The sequence below is a fragment of the Dendrobates tinctorius genome, unplaced genomic scaffold, assembly GCF_039654945.1.
Source record: "Dendrobates tinctorius isolate UK_male_01 unplaced genomic scaffold, ASM3965494v1 ptg000040l, whole genome shotgun sequence".
Lineage (NCBI taxonomy): Eukaryota > Metazoa > Chordata > Amphibia > Anura > Dendrobatidae > Dendrobates > Dendrobates tinctorius.
In genome coordinates, this window is record NW_027361708.1 from 16,469,459 (window position 1) to 16,495,068 (window position 25,610).

General features: G+C 45.4%; 1 protein-coding gene across 6 annotated transcripts in view; it reads right to left on the reverse strand.

Moving 5' to 3' along the window:
- Positions 1-25,610, reverse strand: part of PARG (poly(ADP-ribose) glycohydrolase) — a 216,297-nt gene that overhangs the window by 140,981 nt on the left and 49,706 nt on the right. For 2 of the 6 annotated variants that reach the window (XM_073574840.1, XM_073574839.1), the window contains exon 3: positions 24,449-24,973. The exons of 2 other annotated variants lie outside the window; for them this stretch is intronic. In XM_073574840.1, coding sequence (XP_073430941.1) covers positions 24,449-24,973 — 525 coding nt within the window. Of the gene's footprint in view, positions 1-4,216; positions 4,333-14,878; positions 15,000-24,448; positions 24,974-25,610 lie in introns of those variants that run through there. 2 more of the 6 variants (XM_073574843.1, XM_073574844.1) reach the window with 2 other exon arrangements.

A 25,610-nucleotide genomic window follows, 5' to 3' on the forward strand; every position in this document is an offset into this window, starting at 1 on the left:
TGATCAGAGAATCAAATCAAAACAGCAAAGGCCCAATTCTATTTTTATCTTTTATGGACAATTGGTAAAAAAAAAAATACAAAAAAAAAACATGGACATGTGATCTGCTATAGAAACTATAGAGGGTAGGTGTTCTGTGAAAAACATATGTCTGAACGAGGCCTTAGCGATCACACATATGCTTAGAGAAGAAATGGGGTATGTCTCAAACGGGGCCGTTTTGTAGGGTCTGATTGTGTTTGCAATTCAGATCTGGACACACAAATACTTGTCTGCACCAAATCAGTTTTTTCCAAAAGAAATACTGGACCGTATTGAATCCCCTATCACTGCCATTATTGTATGATCCACTCACTCAGCTGCATAGGAAAAAGGCTTCCAGTAAGAGCTGTACCTATGCAACTAAAGGCCCCGTCACACACAGCGATCTTGATTTTGTGACGCCACAGCGATCTTGCCAGCGAGATTGCTGTGTGTGACGGGGATCAGCGACCGCCCCCCCACTGGGTATCGCAGATCATGCTCGATCGGCCTGGGCCATTTTTTGATCGCTGGTCTCCCGCTGGCCAGCACGCATCGCTGCGTGTGGCAGCGAGAGACCAGCGATCAGCGACGCTGGTTTCTAATGTAAACATCGATACCTGATGTTTACATTAGAAACCAGCTTGCTCGCTGGTCCTGATCGCTGGAGGGGCTGTCTATGTGACAGCTCACCAGCGATCAGCCTAACGATGTCCCAGCGATCTCATCCATGTTGGATCGTTGGTGGGATCGCTGGGACATCGTTATGTGTAACGGGGCCTTAAAACCTAAGCTGCAGATCCAGCTCAATAATAGCTCACATACCCAAATCACACTCCTCACCTAATATATGAAGAATAAGAAGCACAAAGAACAAGTCTCCCTCTAAACCAGCAGGCCTTTTCTAGTTTGGATGACAGCTTTATCCCTCAGGTACACAGTAAACAGGAACACTGGGCCCAGCGCTCCCACATCCTCCATGTGACTCCTATTTCAGACATTTCTCTCTAGGAGAATAGGCTGACCGATGAAAATCCAACATGGTGGAACCTTCTCACCACTGACCTCTGTTGGGTGGAGGAACGGTGTTCCCCATACACAGACCCTTGGCCTATCCCACCATTAGACAGGATTGGACATCTTCAGTCTACTGTGCCTGTGGGCCTTCATGGCTCCACTGTCACCTATAGTTAGGAAACATCTTGTTGGAAGGCCATGATAGTAGGGTGACAGGACACAGTGCTTAACAGCTTGCGGTGTTTGGGGCTACATAAGTTCTGTGACCAATGACTACTTTTGCCCACCATCAAAAATTCCTACAATGGGTACAACCATCAGAATTGTACCAAGGGGTAACGAATCGTGTTTTCTTTATTTCAAGTGGATGGCTGGGTGCAGATTCTTACCAGGGACAGAGATGGCACCAGGATGCAGTAGGGGATGAAGGCAAGCCGGCAGGGGCAATGTGCTTGAGCCTTCATTCTGCTTGGGTTTCATGTGGATGTTGCTATGATCCTTAAAGAGTAACTCTTCATTTATATTTCATAAATCAATACCACATGCTCTTATCAGAAAAAGGTTTCTTTCTCCTCCTAGACTGGTCAATCATTTTAAAAATGCTCAATTCTCAGGTAAAATCTGTGATCGGTGAAGACAGAATGTTATATTACTGAGACAGGAGATGGCAGCTGCTACTGATAAGGTTCTATGTAGACAGGCTCCTCCCTCCTGTCTACATAGAACTTTATAAGCACCAACTGCCATCTCCTGTCTCCGTAATATAACATTCTGTCTTCACCGATCACAGATTTTATGCGACAATTTAGCATGTTCAGAATGAACAATCAGTTCTAGTGGAGAAACAAGCAGATTCCTCTGATAAGACATATTACAAAGTTTCCCATTTTCATGTGTGCTAGTGATTTAGGAAATATATGGCAGCTGTTAAAAATTAACTGGTTTAATATGTATGGTGGTCATGCCCGCTCTCTGTAGGGAGCAGGCTCATGAGCTGAGTTTGTGCCATACAGTGTGGGCGCCGGATGGCACACAGCTGGCACCTGACAGTAACTGATGTTAAGCTGATCACATCCGCTTAACCCCTCAAATGCCACTGGTAAGTGTGACTTAAGAGGCTTCAACTATACACTACAATACAATGGTACTGCAGCTTATTGTATAGGTGATGAAGCGATCACAGGTTAAAGTCCGCTAAGGGAACCAATTACCGTAATATTTAATATATATAATTTTATATTTGTTTAAATCACCCCCTTTTTCCCAAATGAAGATAGCAAAAATTAAAAAAAAAGTGCATGTATTATTCCATGCAAACACACCAGAACTGGATGAATTTTTATTCCTGCAGTGCCATCCCAGAAAATGCAGTAGAGTGTTCAAAACCTCAAAAGTGCACCAAATTGGGATAAAAAGGTCATTTCAAAGTGCAAAAAAAGCACTCACATTTTTATTGATGTAAAAATTACTTTAAAAAAGTAACAATGGTAGCCAACCAAATTATATATACATACATACACTTTTCACTGTTAGTCTTCTAGCTGTCTATCGCAGAAATCAAGGTCTCCGATGATCGCCATCCACAGGAGTGCGGGATCATGGCAACACATCCGCATACCCCCGGACATCTACCATCAGGGGAGGCTTACCTCCAACACATAAAAAAATTGGCCATTGAAACGCTTAGACAACTTTAAACTAATATACACTCACTGGCCACTTTATTAGGTACACCATGCTAGTAAGGGGTTGGACCCCCTTTTGCCTTCAGAACTGCCTCAATTCTTGGTGGCAGAGATTCAACAAGGTGCTGGAAGCATTCCTCAGAGATTTTGGACCATATTGACATGATGGCATCACACAGTTGGCGCAGATTTGTCGGCTGCACATCCCTGATGCGAATCTCCCGTTCCACCACATCCCAAAGATGCTCTATTGGATTGAGATCTGGTGACTGAGGAGGCCATTTGAGTACAGTAAACTCATTGTCATGTTCAAGAAACCAATCTGAGATGATTCGAGCTTTATGACATGGCGCATTATCCTGCTGAAAGTAGCCATCAGATGTTGGGTACATTGTGGTCATAAAGGGATGGACATGGTCAGCAACAATACTCAGGTAGGCTGTGGCGTTGCAACGATGCTCAATTGGTACCAAGGGGCCCAAAGAGTGCCCAGAAAAAATTCCCCACACCATGACACCACCACCACCAGCCTGAACCGTTGATACAAGGCAGGATGGATCCATGCTTTCATGTTGTTTACGCCAAATTCTGACCCTACCATCCGAATGTCGCAGCAGAAATCGAGACTCATCAGACCAGGCAACGTTTTTCCAATCTTCTACTGTCCAATTTCGATGAGCTTGTGCAAATTGTAGCCTCAGTTTCCTGTTCTTAGCTGAGAGGAGTGGTACCCAGTGTGGTCTTCTGCTGCTGTAGCCCATCTGCCTCAAAGTTCGACGCACTGTGCGTTCAGAGATGCTCTTCTGCCTACCTTGGTTGTAACGGGTGGCAATTTGAGTCACTGTTGCCTTTCTATCAGCTCGAACCAGTCTGCCCATTCTCCTCTGACCTCTGGCATCAACATGGCATTTCCGGCCACAGAACTGCCGCTCACTGGATTTTTTTTCTTTTTCGGACCATTCTCTGTAAACCCTAGAGATGGTTGTGCGTGAAAATCCCAGTAGATCAGCAGTTTCTGAAATTCTCAGACCAGCCCTTCTGGCACCAACAATCATGCCACGTTCAAAGGCACTCAAATCACCTTTCTTCCCCATACTGATGCTCGGTTTGAACTGCAGGAGATTGTCTTGACCATGTCTACATGCCTAAATGCACTGAGTTGCCGCCATGTGATTGGCTGATTAGAAATTAAGTCTTAACACACAGTTGGACAGGTGTACCTAATAAAGTGGCCAGTGAGTGTATACCCGAACCTTGTAGTTTGCTGCGGCTGGTTTTAGTGTCAGATTGCTTAGGGCAATGCTGACATAGGAGGCCAAGATCCCCGTAAGGACAGGAATTACTGCATACTTTTCTAAAGACGTCCAATTAATCCAAAACACAATCTGGCATTCATTCAAGCAAGTTAAGGTAAGAAAAAAAACTCCCAAGAAAAAAAAAAATTGTGAAAAATTCACAGAGGACAAGGAATGAAGTTCTCGGATGTAACTTACTCGTCCTGGAAGGAACACTCAACCGTATGAAAATGAAAATGTCTCTTCCAAATCCCACGTTTAACTCCAAGGGCGGCAAAGAATGCTATTCCACAGGGTGCAATGTACCGCCTCATCTGGTGAGGACACAATGCATACAAGTCACTGGAGAGAACATGTACAAAGTCAAACCTATCCAAAATGTTAACAAACTCTGTTTTGGCACGACCACAAGTGAGATTAGTAATTAGTATATCTGTGTCTGACATGTGGCTGATGTGATGGAACCATGGACCCCTGAAAAATAGCCAGAATTGGCAAATTAGAGTATGTAAAGAGTATTTGGGTATTTGTGGCCAAACACGCAGTTTCCCAAAAGGAAGAGCCTTCCAAAAGCACCAGCTGTTTTTTTTGTTTTAGTCATTTACAGAGTGCTTTTTTGATGTTTGACAGAAGGCAGTTGTCTTTCAAGCATACTTTGGGCAACTTTAACAGCGTTTTAAGAACAGGGTTTTTTATTTATGCCAACGTCATTCAACAATGAGGAAACCAGGGCTGTGGAGTCGGAGTCGGAGTCGTGGAGTCGGAGTTAGTTTTGGTTGGACTCGGAGTCGGAGTCGGTAGAAATGTACCGACTGCAGCTTTAAAAAAAATGTATTAATATTTCATAATTGAACTTTCATATGAATTTTATAAATGTTACTCAAATATATATGTTCTATCAAACTATGAACAACAGTGATAAGCAGTTCTGCTGGAGATAGAGACATTTCTTACTTCTTGTGTGTCACTGTTCTCCACTGCCCTTATCTAATCTTATACTTGGTTAACCTCATGCTGCCCCAACCCCCCTACTTACAATGTATGAAACTGAAAGTGAAAATGTGTTGCAAATTCTTAGTAGTAAAGCTCCTCCTCTAGACTAGATCATACTAGGTGTGCGTCTTCCAAGCATCTCACACCTGCCTGCTACTCAGAAGGGGAAGACTGTAAGAAGTATTATCCTTTCAACAAACTTTGCATCAGTTAACTGTGAGTACATGAGGAATAATAACAGTATTACTGACCACTATATCAGTTGTACGACCTGGCAATAATTTTGTACAATTGTTTTTAGGAAAAACAATTGTCATTTGGATTGTGAATGCAGAATTAAAATGTCAAAGAAGCATCACATTAAATCAGCTGTATTTGAACATTTCACCATCACTCAAGATAGAAAACATTATGTCTGTCAGTGTATGACAAATGATCCAGACGAAAACAAATGCTGTGAAGCCAAGATGAGTGCATATTCAGGCAAAGATAAAAATGCTCCTACCAGAGCTTCTAATCTAAAGAGACATTTACAGTGCTTTCATCCAGAAGTACTGAAAGCAGTGGATGAGAAAGACTGCATCCAAACCAATGAACCAGTGCCCAGCTCTTCCAGCCAAACAAAGGAGCAGAGAACTTTTCAGCCATCAGTTGCAAGATATTTTGTCAGTGACAAAGTTACTGTGACAATGACAGTAGATACATTTAAAAAACAGATCATAGAGCTTGTTGTAAAGGATAGTGTGCCTATTTCATTATTTTCACGACCAGCTTTTATGTGTCTGAATGGGGAAATGGCCCGCAAGCTTGGTGTTTCTCTGGAGAGAGAGAGTATTATAAAATTAGTAATCGAAGAAGCTTTTAAACAAAAGGAAGAACTTAAAAAAACTCTCAAGGGACGCTTTCTGTTTCTTAAAATGGATGCCTGCACACGTCACAGAGTGAACTATTTTGCCATCAATGTCCGATTTGTTTGTGACAAAAATGAAATAGTTACCAAGACATTGGCAGTAAAAGACACCAAAGCTCATCACACCAGTGAGCTTCTCCAGGTCTTGGTGGAAAAGGTTCTGCAAGACTATGAACTTAAAAAAGAGCAAGTTCTTTCTGTCGTAACTGACAATGCTTCAAATATGATAAGTACTATTAAGCTAATGAATGAGAGTAATGATGGTGACCAGCAGCTAGAAGAACATTCTGGGTCCACAGACACAGAAATGTTTGAAATAGAGGAACACAGTATTGTAACTGAGGAGCAAACTGAAGTTGCTTCAGATGAACAGCAACATGATAGTTTAGATGATCTTGTTGAAACTGTGTCAATATGTTCTTTCATTCATCACATGCGCTGTGTTGTGCATACGCTACAGCTGGCTATAAGAGACAGTCTGCAAGAAGGACATGCTGCTGCACTGATTGGAAAGGTGAGAAAACTGGCTACTGTTGCTAGAACCCCTAAAGTTGACTCAATTTTGAAGAGACGTGCTGGAAAAGGGGCAATTATTGATCAAGCCACACGATGGGGCAGTACTTACTTAATGATTCAGCGCTTGGTTGAACTGAAAACCTTTCTTGTAGACATGGCTAACCCTCAACTGACGCTAAATGAAAGTCAGTGGAATCAGGTGACTGAGCTGGAAAAATTGCTAGAGCACCCATTTACAGTGACTAAAAAATTACAAGCAGAGGACTTAACTCCAGGTATTTTCTTAAAGGAGTGGAAGAACCTGATGTTTCGCCTGTCCCAAAGAGGAGGGTTAATTGCAAGTGGCATTGCTACATCAATGAAACGGAGAGAGGAGCTACTATTACAAAATAACATTCTTTTGGCAGCTGTTTATGTAGACCCAATGCATCGGATTCTTCTAGATGATCAATAGCTAAGTAAAGGAAAAGAAGCTCTGTTTGAAATAGCAGTAAGGATGAAAGGGTTGCAGAACAGTCAGGAGGAACAAGAAGAATTTGGTCGTCCTGCCACATCTTCACCCTCATCATCAACTGATGAAGAATTTAATTTCGAAAAATATTTGGATCACAAGGACCGTGCAAAGCGTTCCCGCATAGAAGAGTCATCCCCATCAAGGAACACAGCCAGTACATTTCAGCAGAATTTTTCATGTGCACTAAAAGAAATTGAGAAATTTGACCGTTCATCAAAAATAACAGTGTAACAAGCGATTCCTCTGTATCCTGACATTGTCAGAGATGTTGCCCGAGTGGTTACTGCTTTGCCACCAACACAAGTTAGTGTAGAGAGGTTGTTCTCTGCTCTCAAAATAATTAGGTCAGATTTGAGGGCATCCATGAAGGAGGATCTGACAGAGGCAATACTTTTTCTGAGGACAAATTTATAGATTTCTTCTTATTAACTGCATAAAAGTGTTTATTGCATATTTACTTACAGTTTAGAAAAGTTTATAAAAGGTATTTGCTATATTCTAATTGTATTCTAATAATTGTAGTTTTTGCTCTAAGTGGTCTGATTACTTATATGATGGTGTGAAACTGAATAAGCACGATGTTTAATATTTTACAACAGTAAATTTGTTGTTATGAATTGGCCATTTATGAAGGAGTCGGAGTCGGAGCCGGAGTCGGAGCCTGATAAAATCCAGGAGTCGGAGTCGCAACTGTGGCTTACCGACTCCACAGCCCTGGAGGAAACTATGCAAAAAAGCTGGTAAGATGCTGAAAATGTGTCCTACTGCCTTCTGAGCTGTCCCATTGATTAGTATTGTAAAGTAAAGAGCGTCTTTGGCACAGAGAACGCCTGAAGGACGGCCAAGTAACTTCTTTAACCGCATAGCACCTTTGGAAACCTGTATCAGCTATGGCCACGTTAAAGTGTATTTTTATTCCCTGGATAAGCCTTTTAACTACAGATATCACACTATTATATATTGCCTAATAGCGGCAGCATTTCCAATAAATTAATGAATCATGCAAAGAAAAAGGAAAACCATATGCCATAAAAACAATAGAATTTTATTATAAATAGATTATAAAAAGCATTGAAATACAATGCAATCTTATATGGAGGCAATAAATGCAAAAGAACAACGGCCTATACCCACATTTGTGATTGAGGATTTTATTTCATGGCCGTATGCCATCATTTATGTAGGCATCTTTAAACACTGGTTTATACTTTTGATACATTTTACTTACTTTTTGTATGATGAATACCCTGAACAGTGTGTATATATATTAATGCCACTTTATGAGTAGGGCTTCTGTGGGCTTTAAATGTTAGTAGTATTTGATATAGTCCTTTATTACCGTCATATTTTGGGAATCATTTCCCTGGAAGCCTTTTTAGCTCCATATGGACTGTTGAATTACATATGTACGCATAATTTATTGTACCTGTTGCATAGGCCGTTGTTCTTTTGCATTTATTGCCTCCATATAAGATTGCATTGTATTTCAATGCTTTTTATAATCTATTTATAATAAAATTCTATTGTTTTTATGGCATATGGTTTTCCTTTTTCTTTGTATGATTCAAGCCTTTTAACTAGTCTGAACACTACTGGCACTTAACGACTAGATTATTTGAGATCCCCAGTGCCTGGGATGATTGTTAAAAGGGTTGTACCAAGTATCAGTGTTATCCCCATCACATCTTGGTGCCTTCCTCAAATACGGTCTTTTACTTACCCTCCCCTGTCCAGGCGCGGAGTCTCCAGCACTGCTCCCAGTGTTGGTTAGTGTCTGCAGCACTGACATCACGTAACAGCTGCAGACAATGACACTGCGAGCAGTAGAAGAGTCTCAGGGCAGACCTGGGGACACTAAGCTGCATTTTTTAAAAAAAGATGGATTTTTGGTTCTTACCGTAAAATCTCTTTCTTGGAGCCTTCATTGTGGGACACAATACCATGGGTGTATGCTGCTGCTGCTAGGAGGCTGACACTATGCAAAAACAAGAAAATTAGCTCCTCCCCGGCAGTATACACCCACCGACAGGCACCAAGCACCTCAGTTGGTGAAAAAGCAGTAGGAGAAGCAACGAGAAAAAACTCCAACCATATGTACCAACCCAACAAGGGACTCTAAGACCCAACACGGTACAACTGAAACAGGGAGGGTGCTGTGTCCCCCAATGAAGGCTCCAAGAAAGAGATTTTACGGTAAGAACCAAAAATCCATCTTTCTTTATCGCCTTATTGGGGGACACAGAATACCATGGGACGTCCCAAAGCAGTCCCAAGGGTGGGAACAGCAATAAGGAACGAAAGTAACTGAAAGGCTTAGGTCGGCCGGTGAGCCACCGCCGCCTGCAGAACCTTCCTACCAACCACAGCATCAGACGAGGCCTGGGTATGAACCCTGTAGAACCTCGTGAAGGTGTGCAAAGATGACCAGGTTGCAGCCTTGCAAATTTGCATGGCCGAGGCCTGGTGACGAGCAGCCCACGAAGCCGCCACAGCCCGGGTGGAATGAGCTCTTACTCCCGGAGGGGGCCGCTTTTCCTGAAGACGATACGAATCGGACAGACGAAAGGAAGAGGTCCTGGCAAGATAGACACGCAGGGCTCTAACTACGTCCAGTTTGTGGAGAGACTTCTCAAGAGGATGAGATGGAGCCGGACAAAAGGAAGGAAGGACGATCTCCTCATTGATATGGAAAGCGGAAACCACCTTCGGAAGAAAGGAAGGAACGGGCCTGAGAACGGCTTTGTCCTGATGGAGAATGAGGTAAGGGGAACGACATGACAAAGCCGCCAATTCAGAAACTCTTCTGATGGATGAAATGGCGATCAAAAAGGTGACCTTCCAAGAGAGAAGGGACAGAGGAATGTCCTGGAGAGGCTCGAACGGCGCCTTCTGGAGCGCGCTAAGGACGAGGTTGAGATCCCACGGGTCTATTGGCGAATGATGAGGAGGAGCCACGTGGGAAACCCCTTGTAGAAAGGTCTTGACCTGTGGTAGAGAAGCTAGCTCTCTCTGGAAGAGGATAGAGAGAGCGGAAACCTGGCCCTTGAGTGTACTGAGGGACAGACCCGCGTCTAACCCAGCCTGAAGAAACCCCAGGATAGACGGGATAGAAAAAGACATTGGGAAGACTCTGTTATCATCACACCAACGGAATAAAGCCTTCCAGTACCTATAGTAAATGCGGGAAGAGGCTGGTTTCCTGGCTCTGATCATAGTTTGAATAACCTGACTGGACAGACCTGATTCCTTCAGAATTGCGGTCTCAACGGCCATGCCGTCACACTCAGAGACTGAGAATTCTCGTGGTAAAGGGGGCCTTGCGAGAGAAGATCTGGACGGTCTGGAAGCCTCCAGGGAACGTCCGCGAGCATGTTGACCAGTTCCGCGTACCAAGGCCGTCTTGGCCAATCTGGAGCGACTAGAATCACTGGTACGCCTTCCGATTTTATCTTTTTGACCACCTGAGGGATCAATGCCAGAGGCGGAAACAGATACGGAAGTTGAAACTGGGACCACGGAGTCACCAGTGCGTCGCATGCGACGGCTAGAGGGTCCCTGGACCTGGCTACGAACTGCGGCACCTTGTGGTTCATCCGAGATGCCATGAGATCGACATCCGGGGTGCCCCAACGGTCGCATATCTGAGAGAAAACCGCGGGGTGCAGGGACCATTCGCCGGACGCTAGGCCCTGGCGACTCAGAAAGTCGGCTGCCCAATTTTCCACCCCTGGAATATGGACGGCGGAGATTGTCGGAACGTAACGTTCTGCCCAGCGTATTATCTTGGCCACTTCTGACATTACTTGTTTGCTGCGCGTGCCCCCCTGATGGTTGATGTACGCCACGGCCGTGGCGTTGTCCGACTGAATCCGGACCGGCTTGCCGGAGAGGAGGGGTTGCCAATGAAGAAGGGCCAGGAAAATAGCCCTGATCTCCAAAATATTGATTGGGAGGAGAGATTCCTGTGGCTTCCAGCAGCCTTGGGCCGCTTTCTGATGGAACACGGCTCCCCATCCTAGAAGGCTCGCATCTGTGGTGATGATTTGCCACTGAGGCGGAAGGAATGACCTCCCTTGGAGAACTGACGCTGGCCGTAGCCACCAAGTGAGAGACTGCCTAACTCTGAGAGGAAGCCGAATAGGACGGTCCAAGGACATCGTGGTCTTGTCCCAGGCTGAAAGCAGAGACAGCTGGAGGGGGCGAAGATGAAACTGTGCAAAGGGCACTGCTGCCATGGAGGCCACCATCTTCCCTAGGACCTTCATGCAGAACCGAATGGGAATGGGAGCAGGCCTCTTGAGAGTTCTGATGCCCTTGGACAGAGATGTAAATTTTTCCTTTGGAAGAAAAACACGGGCTAGCTCCGTGTCGAATTCCATACCCAGAAAGGTCAGACGCTGGGTGGGGATCAGAATGGACTTCTCCTTGTTGACCAGCCAACCTAGGCGGCCGAGAGTGTCCAGGGTTATCTGAAGGCTCCAGAGACAGTCCTGGCGAGACGAACCCTTGATCAAAAGATCGTCCAGATAAGGGATGATGAGGATCCCTCTGGAGCGAAGGATGGCCATGACGGTCGCCATCACCTTCGTGAAAACCCGGGGCGCTGAAGCCAGGCCGAAAGGAAGAGCTGTGAACTGAAAGTGGCGTCCCTGAAACGCAAATCGAAGATACTTCTGGTGTTGCACACAAATTGGAATGTGCAGATAGGCATCCCGAATGTCCACTGAGCAGAGAAATTCCCCGGGCTCCATGGAAGCAATCACCGACCGAAGAGACTCCATTTTGAAATGAAGAATCTTCACGTGGCGATTGAGCAATTTGAGGTCCAGAATAGGACGAAGAGAGCCGTCTTTCTTCGGGACCACAAAGAGATTGGAGTAGAACCCGGAAAACCGTTCGTCTGAGGGAACGGGAACAATGACTCCGGCGGAAAGAAGGGAGGAAATGGCCTGCAGAAAACCCGGAATCTGGGTCCGCTGTCGCGGAGGCAGAGACCGGAAAAACCGTCTGTTCGGGAGTGAAGCAAATTCGATTTTGTAACCGGACGCGACGAGTTCTCTGACCCAAGCGTCGTCGACAACGGACAGCCAAGCATCCGCGAAAAAGGAAAGTCTGCCTCCCACCCTGGAAGAAATTCCAGGTGGGGGTGACCCGTCACTTAGACGAAAATCTGCCGGAATTGGCTCCTGCAGATCTGGAATATTGACCTCTAGATCTCCAGCGAGGAGCGGGTTTGTAGGAAGGTTTCCTCTGATCCCGCTCCCTGGTGGCAGGCGGCCGATCCTGTTGAGTGGCTCTCTCCATGGCAGAGAAGGGACGAAAGGGCCTGAACGGTCGAAACCCCCTTCTGTTGAAAGGACGTTTTGGTCGAGACTGGGGAAGCGAAGTACTTTTACCTCCAGTGGCATCGGCAATTATCTGATCCAGCTTTGCTCCAAAGAGCCTAGAGCCATGGAATGGCAGATTAGTAAGCGACTTTTTCGAAGTAGTGTCCGCTTTCCATGACTTTAGCCAAAGGACTCGGCGTACAGCTACTATGTTGCTGTTAGCCCTTGCTACGCAGCCGGCCGCGTCCAAGGAGGCGGCCAAAAGGTATTTTCCCGCCTGGTTAATCTGATCTGCAAGATCTGCCAACTCGTCTTGAGGAGCTGACGCTAAGATGCCTCTGCGAAGAATTTTTGCCCAAGCGGAAATGACTTTCGCCACCCAGGTGGATGCAAAAATAGGGCAGAGAGAGGCGCCAGATGCCTCAAAGATAGACTTAGTCAGAGATTCAATCTGCCTGTCAGTAGGATCTTTGAGCGATGCCCCGTCTGGCAGAGAGAGCACCGTTTTTGAGGCTATCCGGGAAACCGTAGGATCTACCTCGGGAGCCTTGGACCACTTTGAGAGCAGTTCTGCGTCAAAGGGGTACAGAACGTCCAAGTACTTGCGGCCTGAGAACCGTTGCTCAGGGCGCTCCCAGTGTTTGGATAAGGTAGTGTCGAAATCGTCGTGATTGGGAAAGGTTCGAGACGGAGGTCTGGCTCGTCTAAGGAGAACAGAGCTTTCCTGAGTTGGAGCCTCATCCTGTTTAAGTTTTAGTGTTTGGAAGATAGCTGCAATAAGACTATCGACCATGTCCCGCGTTTTAGAAACGCTGTTCCCCTCTGAGCTAGCTTCCGAATGAGAATCCTCGCCTGATTGAAGATTGTCATCCGAGGAAGGAGGAGGCCTGGGCGCAGAAGGGCCCTGCGAGCCCGAAGACGAAGTGGACAGAGCCCGCTTCCTAGAAGTCCTTCCCTGTCTGTCTCTCTGAAGGTCGCGGTCAGGTGCGGACGACTCACCCCGAGAGGTGGTCGGAGCAGAGGTGGCTGAGGTAATCGTTCTAAGACCTGGACCAGCGACTGTGATACTTTTGTCAAGTCAGAAACAGACTGTGACATTGTAACGGCCCACTCCGGGGGGAGAGAGGAGGGAAGAGCGCCCTCCGCCCAGGACTCTGTGCGTTCCTGAGATGCTGACATATTTGAAGGACTGCAGGGGGGGCAGAATGGGGACGACTGACCCGATGCCCACTTCTTTTTACAGCACGCACAGGCGTAATAGGTAGCGGTGGGCCTGAAGCAGAGATCCCCTGAAGGGTTGGGCATAAGTAAACTGCACTGATTGGCTGCAGATATTAGGGAATAACTGCCGAGGGGAGCTAATCCCTGTCCCAGAGCCGAGCCTACCGAGATTCTGTGAGCAGCAGAAGAAAAACGCCGAAGTGTCCCCCAAGCAGCGCAGGAAGAGTGTGCAGGCATCAGGAAACGCTGAGCTGGGAGATGGGGGCGGAGCTTAGCGGCCGCGCCGTGATTGGTTAATAGCGCCTGGGGAGGGCATGGCAGAAGAGGGGGCTGGCATCCAAGAGAGAAAGAAGCCCTGTGATGGGCTAGAAAGGGCGCGCTGAAAAGAGCGCGCTCAGGAAGGGAGGAGGGAGAGCAGAGGAATTCCCCGCGCTGAGGGGAAAGTGAAAGTGCCTCCCACCGTGAAGGCGCCGCAGCCCCATGCCCGACATACCGCGCTAAGGATGATCTGACAGGGTCCTGACGCTGCGGTGAGTGAGGGGATCCCCGTAGACTCCCTGGCTAGAGCAGGGAAAGTGAAGAAAGGCAAGTGCTGAGCGCGTGACAGGCAGAAAAGGGCGGGAGATTCAAACTTGTGGAACTGTAAAACCAGGTCCCTTCTTCTCCCATGTCACTGGAGCTTATGCGGGGCCGGAGGGAACGTACAGGCACTTACCTGACGTCCCAGAAGAGGATGACCACAGGGGCCCATGGGGAAACGGCAGGCCGCTGGGAGGGGAAGGAGTCCTCTGTACCCGCATCCTGCAGAAGACGGCTTGAAACACATGCGATCGCCGTCTTCCTCTCAGCCCTGTCCCGAGAAAGGGGTGAGGAGGGGGAATCGGCAAGGACCAGCCACCTGTCCGTAACCCTTGTCACCAGGAGGTGATAGGGAAAAGTCCTGCCTGCGGTACTGAGAGTTGCGATGTGGGTGACACCACACTGCTCGCTCAGCCGCATGATATGGGAAATCAGAGTGATAAATATACCCTGTTTCCCGATGGAAAAGAACCTAAAAGAGAAAAGAGGGAAAAATTAAAAAGTTCAAACTAAACCTGAAAGGAAAATTGGATTAAAACTGCGGATCTGGGGAGATCCCGGTCCGCCTCCTACAGACACTAAGCACAAACTGAGGTGCTTGGTGCCTGTCGGTGGGTGTATACTGCCGGGGAGGAGCTAATTTTCTTGTTTTTGCATAGTGTCAGCCTCCTAGCAGCAGCAGCATACACCCATGGTATTCTGTGTCCCCCAATAAGGCGATAAAGAAAAAACATTTTTAAACAAACTGCAACAGGGGGATAGAAGTTTTCCAAAACCCCTTAAGCGGGTACTACAATCACCTTAAGGTGCAGGTCTGTGACTAGTGAGGATCCCATTCACTGTCAAAGCGGTAGCTCAGGGGGTGTAGTCGCTTTTCTATTTCGAACCAGACACCACCGATATCCCCCAGGAACGTTGTCTACGTCAGTGAGGCTGGCATTAGGCCCTTATACTGGGGGCAGCTGAAGGTTCCAACAAAACAGGAAGAAATATTGACGGCCATGTGCAGCGCTCTGAGAATCTACACAAATTTGTTAAATCAGTTAATGAAGATAAAAGTGCACATAAGTGACAATATTCCCCACTAACAGAGAAGTCTACCTGATAAGGAAAAAGCATTACTGAGCTCAGAGGAACAATGGAGGGATGTGGACAAGGACCTACCCTAATGTCACATTAAAGCACAAGAACGCCATACAGGGGAGTTTCAGGATCTGAATCCTCCTCTATCTATTGGAATGAGCAGCTCCAGCTTTGGTGCACCGGCCATGTATTACATGGCTGTTCATTGATTTGGCCAGACTCCATGTAATACCACATTTCTCAATGACTAATATGAGCAGTTCCTGAAGCCTTGTCCTGTGACAGGCGGTATCCTCAGGGGGATTTATTATCTGGACTCACAGTGATGACATGATGAGCTGATTGGACTGGGAAGAAGCCAAAGCCTATCTATTTAGATAATGGCCTTGTAATGTTTTCATTTCCTGTTCTGTCCATATGTCACCGTATCCCAGAATTCCAAGCGGAGGAAGTTCACCGACCGCCATATTGGGACACCCAAGTGATGGGTGTCTCCATATGAAAACTGCTGCTGGTACCAACCTATTGCGCGGTACCATCAGCGGAACACCATCACACCACACACACTCTATATGCCGTACACACCACACTCACACAGCCTCTTGCACAGTACCACCAGCGGAACACAGTCGCACTGCACCTACGCGAATTCCGCTCAGGCGCAGTGAATCATTCGGCTGATCCCGGCGGCAGATGCGAAACTTGTCTAAAAGGCAAAGGAAGCTGGTCACATTAAAGGGGTTTTCCCACGAAAGAAAAGTTAATTTTAAAAATGTCTGCGTTATATACAAAGTGTACGGGGTAGAACACATCTCCTGGGCAAGGGAGGAAGCAAAAGACAATACTGACATTACAGCAGGGGAGCACAGAAGATTCAAATGTATCCTCTGTGATCTCCTGCTGTAATGTCAGTTTTGCCTTTTGCTTCCTCCCCTGCCCAAGAGCTGTGGTATGTTCTGTACACGGTCAGACACAGGGGTGAGAGACAGTGCACAGGGGGGAGACAGCTCAAATGGGATAGCACATGAGGGGAGAACACAGCACAGGAAGGAGAGAGACAGCAGACAAGGGGGATAGCATATAGGGTAGACAGGTCATATAAGAGAGCACATGGGGGGGGGGGGGGGGGGGGAGAGATTCTCAATACTGCAAAGCCTGCCCTCATCGTGACATTACAGGGCCTCCATCTACAATATATGCATACACACACACTGCAATGACATCACTAAATCTCACCCACTGTGCAGAACTTCAGACCACGTGCTGCAGAGACGAGAGCAGCGGGGAAAATGGGAGAGGTTTTTATTTTAAATAATTGTGTGGAAATTATACTATTTGGTGGGCTATGTGGGGGGCCATTATTCTGTTTGGAGGGCTGTGGGGGGCAATTATACTGAGGAGGGTTGCTTCTGGGGCACTATACTGTAATGAGGGCCATCATATTGTGTGGAAGGCTGTGTAGGGTCATCATATTGTGAGAAGGGCCATCATACTTTGCGCGGGGGTGGGCGGTAGGGGACGGAGTACTGTAGAGTCATAACGTGTGTGGGGTACTGTGGAGGAATTGACTGTGGGGGTAATATTGTGTTTGGAGTGCACCATCTTTGAAATCATACCTTATTGGTGCCATGAAAGGAGTATCTTAGAGGGTGGAAACACTAAGAGACTTCAATAGGGGCAAAATGACTTTTTAGGGCTGCAAGAGTTGTGACATATGCTCTATGACTCTGCCAATTTTTATTTTTTTATTTTTTTTGGGGGGGAGGGGTTGGAACCAGTAAGGCTATGTGCACACGCTGCAGATTCACCTGCGGGTTTTTTCCCGCGGAGCCGCAGGTAAAACCGCAGGTAAAGTGACCTGCGGTTTTGCTGCGGTTTGGCCTGCGGTTTCACACCTCTACTATGTTAAAGGTGTGAAACCGCAGCGGAATCCGCAGAAACAATTGACATGCTGCAGAAAAAAAACTGCAGGAAAACCGCGCGGAAAAAACCGCAGCGTGAGCACAGGGGTTTTGAAAACCCATAGGGTTACATGGTATTGTACCATGTCTGCGGAACTGCTGCGGTTCCGCAGGGCCAAAACCGCAGCGTGTGCACATAGCCTAAGACTTCTGCTATGGTTTTCTATGCCCCAACGTGCATTTCTAACATGCCTACAGAAGGCCATTTTGGAAGAAGTTTGCTGATTAAACCTTTGCATGAACAGTTTTAAAAAAGTGAACTAGACTCACCTATCCATATAATTGTGTACAAAAAAAGAAAAAAAAAAAAAAAAAAAAACCCACACTTCTGTACAGGCGACTTGAGCAGTCATTATCACTACAAGGACAAGCAAGACCTCTGGACACAGGGGAGAACACAGGATCCACCATTCACAACAGGCAGTCACAGCTCACCTCCTCCCCCTCCCTTCACAATGACCCCAGCCCAGATGACAGGGCATGTGTGCTAAGCATTCCTGGAAAAGTCAATGAGTTAGAGCCAGTGTACTGTTACCCATGTACATGTGGTTGCTGGACATTTCTCTGTGCAGAACAAATAGTATGAACCCAATATTAAAGTAGAAAGCAGGTTAAAATTACAAGATTTTTGTAAAAAAAAAAAAAAAATGTATTTAATACGTGATAGAAAAGTGTTACTTTTTTAAATTTAAGTTATTTTTAGTGATGAGTGAATGGGCTCTGATATGGTGTTATGCGAGTATCTTGGGCACGCTCGGATAATACGAGTCTCTGCAGCTGCATGTTTTGTGGCTGTTAGACAGCCACAACACATGAATGGATTGTCTGTTCATTAGAGAATCCCCGTATATGTTGCAGCTGTCTAAGCCGCGAATCATGCAGCCGCAGGGACTCTGACATACTATCCAAGCACTCCCAGATGCTCGGATGACACCATATTGAACACTTCTGCTCATCACTATTCATTTTCTGTCTAATTTTTTTTTTTTTCTTTTAACATCGTCGCATGTTGTGCCTCCGTGTATACAGCAGACTCACCATGGCTGACACATACCAGCTGTGTTATGCCATCATAAGCCTACAGCTGCAGTGACCAGGGCCTGCCCTGACTGCGGCAGCCAAATCATTTAAATGCTGCCGTCAATCACACTCCGGGGTGCCGATGGGATGCCATCTTTGTCTGCATGTGATTACACGAGAACGTCATCTTGTCTATATACTGCAACAGATTAGTATTTGCAGTATATAGAAAAAGTATTGTATTGGTGGGAGGGAATGAAAGGAGGAGTTGGGGCAGGTGAAGGAATAGACAAGTGTACATAATGCAAGAATCTTCATGTAGAATAACGGATAATGAATCAGAGCCCGATTAGGGAAACCCCTAAGTGCAATCACCCCCTAAGTGCAGCCAGCAGACAACTGTCAAGGTCATGGTCAGCTTCTCTGTCAGTGGGAGGACAAGGTTCTGCAGAGTTGCCTCAATTAAATGGTCAGTGATAGGCAGAAACGAAGGCAGAACAATGAGCCAAGAGGCTCAGAAGCGTCCGCTGTCAGTGCAGAGGAGAAGTGGTGTGCTGAGCGGCTCAGGTTTGAGAAAAGGGCATTTTTTAATGGTGACAAATTCCTTTGAAACTTGAGGGACCACTACATTGGCAATAATTTCAGCATTGAAAAACAAATTGGACATTGTAAAAATATTAATGATAGTAATTCTGCAGTTAAGGAACAAACATTAACCAGGGCGGGTGACAATGCCACACAAGCCTGGAAAGATACACAGGACCCACTGGGCTTATCTAGATCTGGGTAAGCAAACGCTAAAGCCTCCATACTCCGTTGTTAAAGGATTGTCTGGCTGACAGCCATCTCCCATCCACTGGAAAGCTCAGCGGAGGGCGTCTATGTGCTCGCTCTACAAGAAAGTCGCTGACACAGGCTTATGCACTGCACAACAAAGCGATCAGACATGCTGGATCCTTCAATAACCTATGGAAAATATTTTCACACTATGACCCTGTATATAAATGAATAAAGAGGATTCTAGTGGTGATTTATAAAGACCCACACACAGACGCTACTATATCCTCACTGCAATTCAATCACTGAGGAGTATATGAAGACGCCTGTTTGGCAGGGCCTTTTGCTCTGTTGTACCCATGGACATGTAATACATAGTTACCCATTTCTGTGAGTGACAAGCGGGTGCATGTAACTTTCTCCAGCCACAGTAATGTATGCTCCAATGTGCATCATTGAAAATAATGCACAAACGATACAGAGATCTATCTGTATGTATATACATACACACTATAATATATTCTGAGGTGCAGCTAATAACCATGGCACATAGTACTGCCCCAGTGCGGCGTCTGGTCCCCAGTGTCAGCCGGATCAGAGCAGCGTTCACTCCTGGGTGAAGCATTTTGGGCTCATGATGCAGTGTGAAGCTCAGTCCCTAGACCAGAGACATCCAGGTGGTGTGGCTGAAACAGAGCTGCCCTAAGGCTTCTGTCTTGTGTCATCCTAATACGCTGGCAGACATACTGAGCCGGGCTTTAGCACTTAACGGCTGTGATTTACTAGGGAAGATCTATTTGGGATGTGTGGTCCTGCGGCCAAGGCTCAATATCCTACTACTGCAAGCTGCTTATTTTCTTTGCATTGACATTTATGTTACTGCTTTGCTGAAAAGTGATTGTTTTTTGCAGGGGCGACCATGTGCCTCTTGCGGAAATTTCATCTCTGATTGAATTATAAGGCTATGTGCCCACATTGCAGAAATGCTGCAGAAATGTCCGCAGCATTTCCGCAACTCCCTGCTGCGAGTAAAACGCATGTGGAATTCGCATGCGTTTTCCCACAAAACACAAGCGTTTTTAGCTTGCAGAATGGAAAAGTGATTGACAGGTCGGTCACACTTGTCAGGCATAGTGCTTGACAAGTGTGACCAACATTTTACTATTGATGCTGCCTATGCAGCATCAATAGTAAAAGATAGAATGTTTAAAATAAAAAAAATAATAATAATAGGGATATACTTGCCATCTGTCGGCCCCCAGAGCCCTCCCGGTCGTCATTCTCGCTGGTGGCAACTTCCGTTCCCAGGGATGCCTTGCGACAATGACCTCTGATGACGTAGGCGACAGAAGGTAAGTATATCATTATTTTTTATTTTAAGTCTATTATTTACAGGGATATGGTACCAGAGTCTCCTCTCCTCCAGACCCTGGGTACCATCCGCACATGACGCGCTCAATTTACACATGGTAGGCATAGCCACATGAGTCCAGTGAGCGTTTCAATGCAATCCTACGGCGGCGGAATCACCACGATTCCGCAGAAATAATGGACACGCGGCAGATTTTACCGCTATGTGATTCCGCAGTGGTAAAATCCGCAGCATTGACACAGCAACTGCGGAATCCCATAGATTTGCATGGGGATGCGTTTTTTAACCCCTTTACCCCCTCCCCTCCCCCCCAAGGGTGGTTTGCACACTGATGACCGGGCCAATTTTTACAATTCTGACCACTGTTCCTTTATGAGATAACTCTGGAACGCTTCCATGGATCCTGGCGATTCTGACATGGTTTTCTCGTGACATATCGTACTTCATGTTAGTGGTAAAATTTCATTCATATAACTTGCGTTTATTTGTGGGGAAAAAAACAGAAATTTGGCGCAATTTTCCAACTTTGAATTTTTATGCCCCTTAATCACAGAGATACGGCACACAAAAAACGTAATATATTTCACATAATATGTTTACTTTACATCAGCACAATTTTGGAACCAAAATTTTTTTTTGTTAGGAAGTTATAAGGGTTAAAAGTCGACCAGCGATTTCTCATTTTTACAACACCATTTTATTTTTACGGACCACATCACATTTGAAGTCACTTTGAGGGGTCTATATGACAGAAAATACCCAAAAGTGACACCATTCTAAAAACTGCACCCCTTAAGGTGCTCAAAACCACATTCAAGAAGTTTATTAACCATTCAGGTGCTTCACAGGAATTTTTTGAATGTTTAAAAAAAAATGAACATTTAACTTTTTTTCACAAAAAAATTACTTCAGGTCCAATTTTTTTTTTTTACCAAGGGTAACAGGACAAATTGGACTGCAAAAGTTATTGTGCAATTTGTCCTGAGTACGCTGATACCTGATATGTGGGGGGAACCACTGTTTCGGCGCATGGCAGAGCTCGGAAGGGAAGCAGCGCCGTTTGACTTTTTCAATGCAAAATTGGCTGGAATTCAGATCGGACGCCATGTCACGTTTGGAGAGCCCCTGATGTACCTAAACAGTGGAAACCCCCCCAACAATTGACCCCATTTTGGAAACTAGACCCCCCAAGGAACTTATCTAGATATATGGTGAGAACTTTGAACCCACAAGGGCTTCATAGAAGTTTATAACGTACAGTCATACAATTAAAAAATCATTTTTTCCACAAAAAAATCATCTTTTCACCCCCAATTTTTATTTTCCCAAGGGTAACAGCACCCTAAAAGTTATTGTGCAATTTGTTCTGAGTACGCTGATACCCATGTGGGGGTAAACCACTATTTGGGCGCATGGCACAGCTCGGAAGGGAAGCAGCGCCATTTGATTTTTTTGGCTGGAATTGGGATTGGACGCCATGCCGCGTTTGGAAAGCCCCTGATATGCCTAAACAGTGGAAACCCCCCACAAATGACACCATTTTGGAAACTAGGCCCCCCAAGGAACTTATCTAGATGTGTGGTAAGCACTTTGAACCCCCAAGGGCTTCACAGAAGTTTTTAACGCCCAGGCGTGAAAATAAAAAAAAAAAAATTTTTTTCCACAAACATTTAGTCCCCAATTTTTTTATTTTTCCAAGGGTAACAGGAGAAATTGGACCCCAAAAGTTGTTGTCCAATTTGTCCTGAGTATGCTGATACCCCATATGTGGGAGAAAACTACTGTATGGGCACACGTCGGGGCTCGGAATGGAAGTAGTGACGTTTTGGAATGCAAACTTTGATGGAATGGTCGGCGGGTGTCATGTCGCGTTTGGAGAGCCTCTGATGTGCCTGAACTGTTGAAACTCCCCACAATTGACCCCATTTTGGAAACTAGACCCCCTAAGGAACTTATCTAGATGTGTGGTGAGCACTCTGAGCCCCCAAGTGCTTCACAGAAGTTTATAACGCACAGGTGTGAAAATAAAAAAAAAAAAAAAAAAAAAAAAAAAAAAAAACTTTTAACACAAAAATGATATTTTTGCCCCCAATTTTTTATTTTCCCTAAGGGTAACAAGAGAAATTGGATCCCAAAAGTTGTTTTGCAATTTGTCCTGAGTAGGCAGATACCCCATATGTGGGGGTAAAACACTGTTTGGGTGCATGGCAGAGCTTGGAAGGGAAGGAGCACCATTTGACTTTTTTCAACGCAGAATTGGCTGGAATTGAGATCAGACGCCATGTTGCGTTTGGAGAGCATCTGATGTGCCCAAACAGTGGAAACCCCCCAATTCTAACTCCATCCCTAACCCCAACACACCCCTAACCCTATTCTCAGCCCTAACCCTAACACTAATGGGAAAATGGAAATACTTTTTTTTTTATTTTATTATTTTTCCCTAACTAAGGGGGTGATAACGGGGGGGTTTGATTTACCATTTATGGCGGTTTTTATTTTTGGCAGCTGTCATACGCTAAAAGACTCTTGTTATTGTAAAAATAGTTTTTGCATCACAACATTTTGAGAGCTATAATTTCTCCATATTTTGACCCACCGAGTTATGTGAGGTCTTATTTTTTGTGGGACAAGTTGACGTTTTTATTGGTACCATTTTCGGGCACGTGACTTTTTTTATCGCTTTTAATTCCGATTTTTGGGACGCAGAATGAACAAAAACCAGCATTTCAAGAATTTCTTTTGAGGGGTGCGTTTACACCGTTCCACGTGCGGTAAAATTAATAAGGCGATTTTATTCTTCAGGTCAGTACGATTACAGGGATACCTCATTTTGTCTTTTTACGTTTTGGTGCTTTTATGCAATGAAAACAATTTTATATAAAAATATAATTATTTTTGCATCGCTTTATTCTGCGAGCTATAACTTTTTATTTTTTCACTGATGACGCTGTATTGCGGCTCGTTCTTTGCGGGACAAGATGACGTTTTCAGCGGTACCATGGTTATTTATATCAGTCTTTTTGATCGCGCGTTATTGCACTTTTTATTCAGCGGTATGATAAAGCATTATTTTTTGCTTTGTTTTTTATTTTTATTTTTTAAGGGGTTTGTTAAAGGGGTTAACTAATAGGACAGTTTTATAGGGCAGGTCGTTACAGACGCGGCGATACTAAATATGTGTACTTTTATTGGTTTGGGGTTTCTTTTATTTCCATAAAATGAATTAGGGATTTTTTTTTTAATTTAGCGATTTTTTAAAAAAAAATTTTTTTTAACTTTATTACATTGTCCTAGGGGGGTCATCACTGTTGTGTGACAGATCGCACTCTGCAGGCACTGAGGAGGCTGCCTCCCTGCAGGCCCCCGAAGGTCCCCGCTGCCATATTGGATCCGGGGACCTGCAGGGAAAGAGGCCCCCGCAGCAGCGCTGCACATCGCGCTGCTGCGGGGGTCTACGGGAAGCACGGAGGGAGCCCCCACCCTGACGACGCTTCCCTAACCCCCGGTACACTGTGATCGTGTTTGATCGCAGTGTGCCAGGGGTTAACGTGTCGGGGGCGGTCCGTGACTGCCCCTGACACATAGTGCCGGGTGTCAGCTGTGATAACCAGCTGACACCCAGCCGTGATCAGCGGCGCTCACCCTGTGAGCGCCACTGATCGCTATGACGTACTATCCTGTCCATGGGCGTAGGGGCCTGGGTCCGATGGAGGGATAGTACGTCAGATGTCAGAAAGGGGTTAAGCATTTCTGCGGCCGCAAAAACGCGGCGGAAACGCTAAAAAAAAAACAAAAAAAAAAAAAACGAACGTGGGAGTATAGCCGAACAGTCCCCAATCCTCCCACTCAACTTTTCTGGGATCTACAGTATGTTCTGATTTAATGAAGGAGAATCACATAGCAGCTGTGCACACGTGACCCCCAGAAAGCCTCAATAGGTGGGTGTGCGCAGGCCATTACACAGGAAAACAAGAGCTATATGTTGATTATGGTGATATCTCAAACACTTTTTTGCCAACACACCACATTGCCCACTTCTGCATGACCTACTATTTCAAAGACGCTTCTGTTCATAGGGTTGCATGGAATACATAATATTAGTGACACTCGTACACACATGCAGATAAGTCTATTAGTAGCGAGAACAGCAGGTTTACCTCATATCGTCAGGCTCTCTTTCTCTGGTAACATGACCACCCAAGGTCGCAAGTCTTTGGGTGGCGTTTTTCAGATCATTTTCCAGTAACACTGATTGTTTTTTGTTGGCTGCAACTTCTGGATCATCTTTCTTTTCACAACTCTCTGGTGGTTTCTCTCCCAGCTCATCACTATGGTTTACAGCTGAGTCAGGGGTAGGGAAGTCAATCAACACAACTTCAGCCGAGTCAGATTCACTTTCCTGGCCTCCGGACCGTTTGGCTTCACATGGTTTATGCTCTTCAGGGGTAATTACTGGGTTTCCACCTGGACTATCAATGGAAGGTTTGATGCTATTAGTCGGAGGGTGTTTTGGGGATGCACTTGCTGGGGCAACATCTTTCTTTGGGGGGTTGTTTAAGTTGTGATCTTCACGTAGAGTTCCTGAATTTCCCTCCAGATTATCGCTTTCTTCAGAAACGTTCTTGCTCCCCTCTGCACTCATCTTTCTGGCTATATGGCTGTGACTGTGTTTATTAGGACACCTGCATAACAATAAAAGTTTCAATAAGCCCATAACAGCAGCACAACAAACGATCAGAGAACTCTATCACACAATGAGGAAACACAGACAGTCCTCCAAATAATGGCGACCATTAACGGACAACTGATGTATTATAACGTATGTCGTCAAACAGCAGATTATGGTTCTTCTGATCTAGCCACCAAACAATGAGACGAATGATAGACAGCACAAGAAAGCTGCATTTAGAGTTGTGTGATAAAGTATTTACCCCCTTCTTGATTTCCTGTTCTTTTGCATGTTTGTCACAACTAAAGGTTTCAGATCACCAAACAAATGTAAATATTAGACAAAAATAACACAAGTAACCACAAAATGCAGTTTTTAAATGAAGGTCTTTATTATGAAGGGAAAAAGAAATCCAAACCTACAGGGCGCTGTGTGAAAGATTGTGCCCCCTCCCCTTAAAACAAATTAGCTGTGGTTTATCACATTTTTTTTTTTTTTTTTAAATTTGTTTATTAAGCACCAGGATACAAAGAATGTAAAACAAACACAATGACTAATGATAACAGGCATTATATAAAGCACACGTCTCCGTCCATAATAAAATGTAATACAAAGAAATTGCACATTCTTATAGAAAAACAAGGTAACAT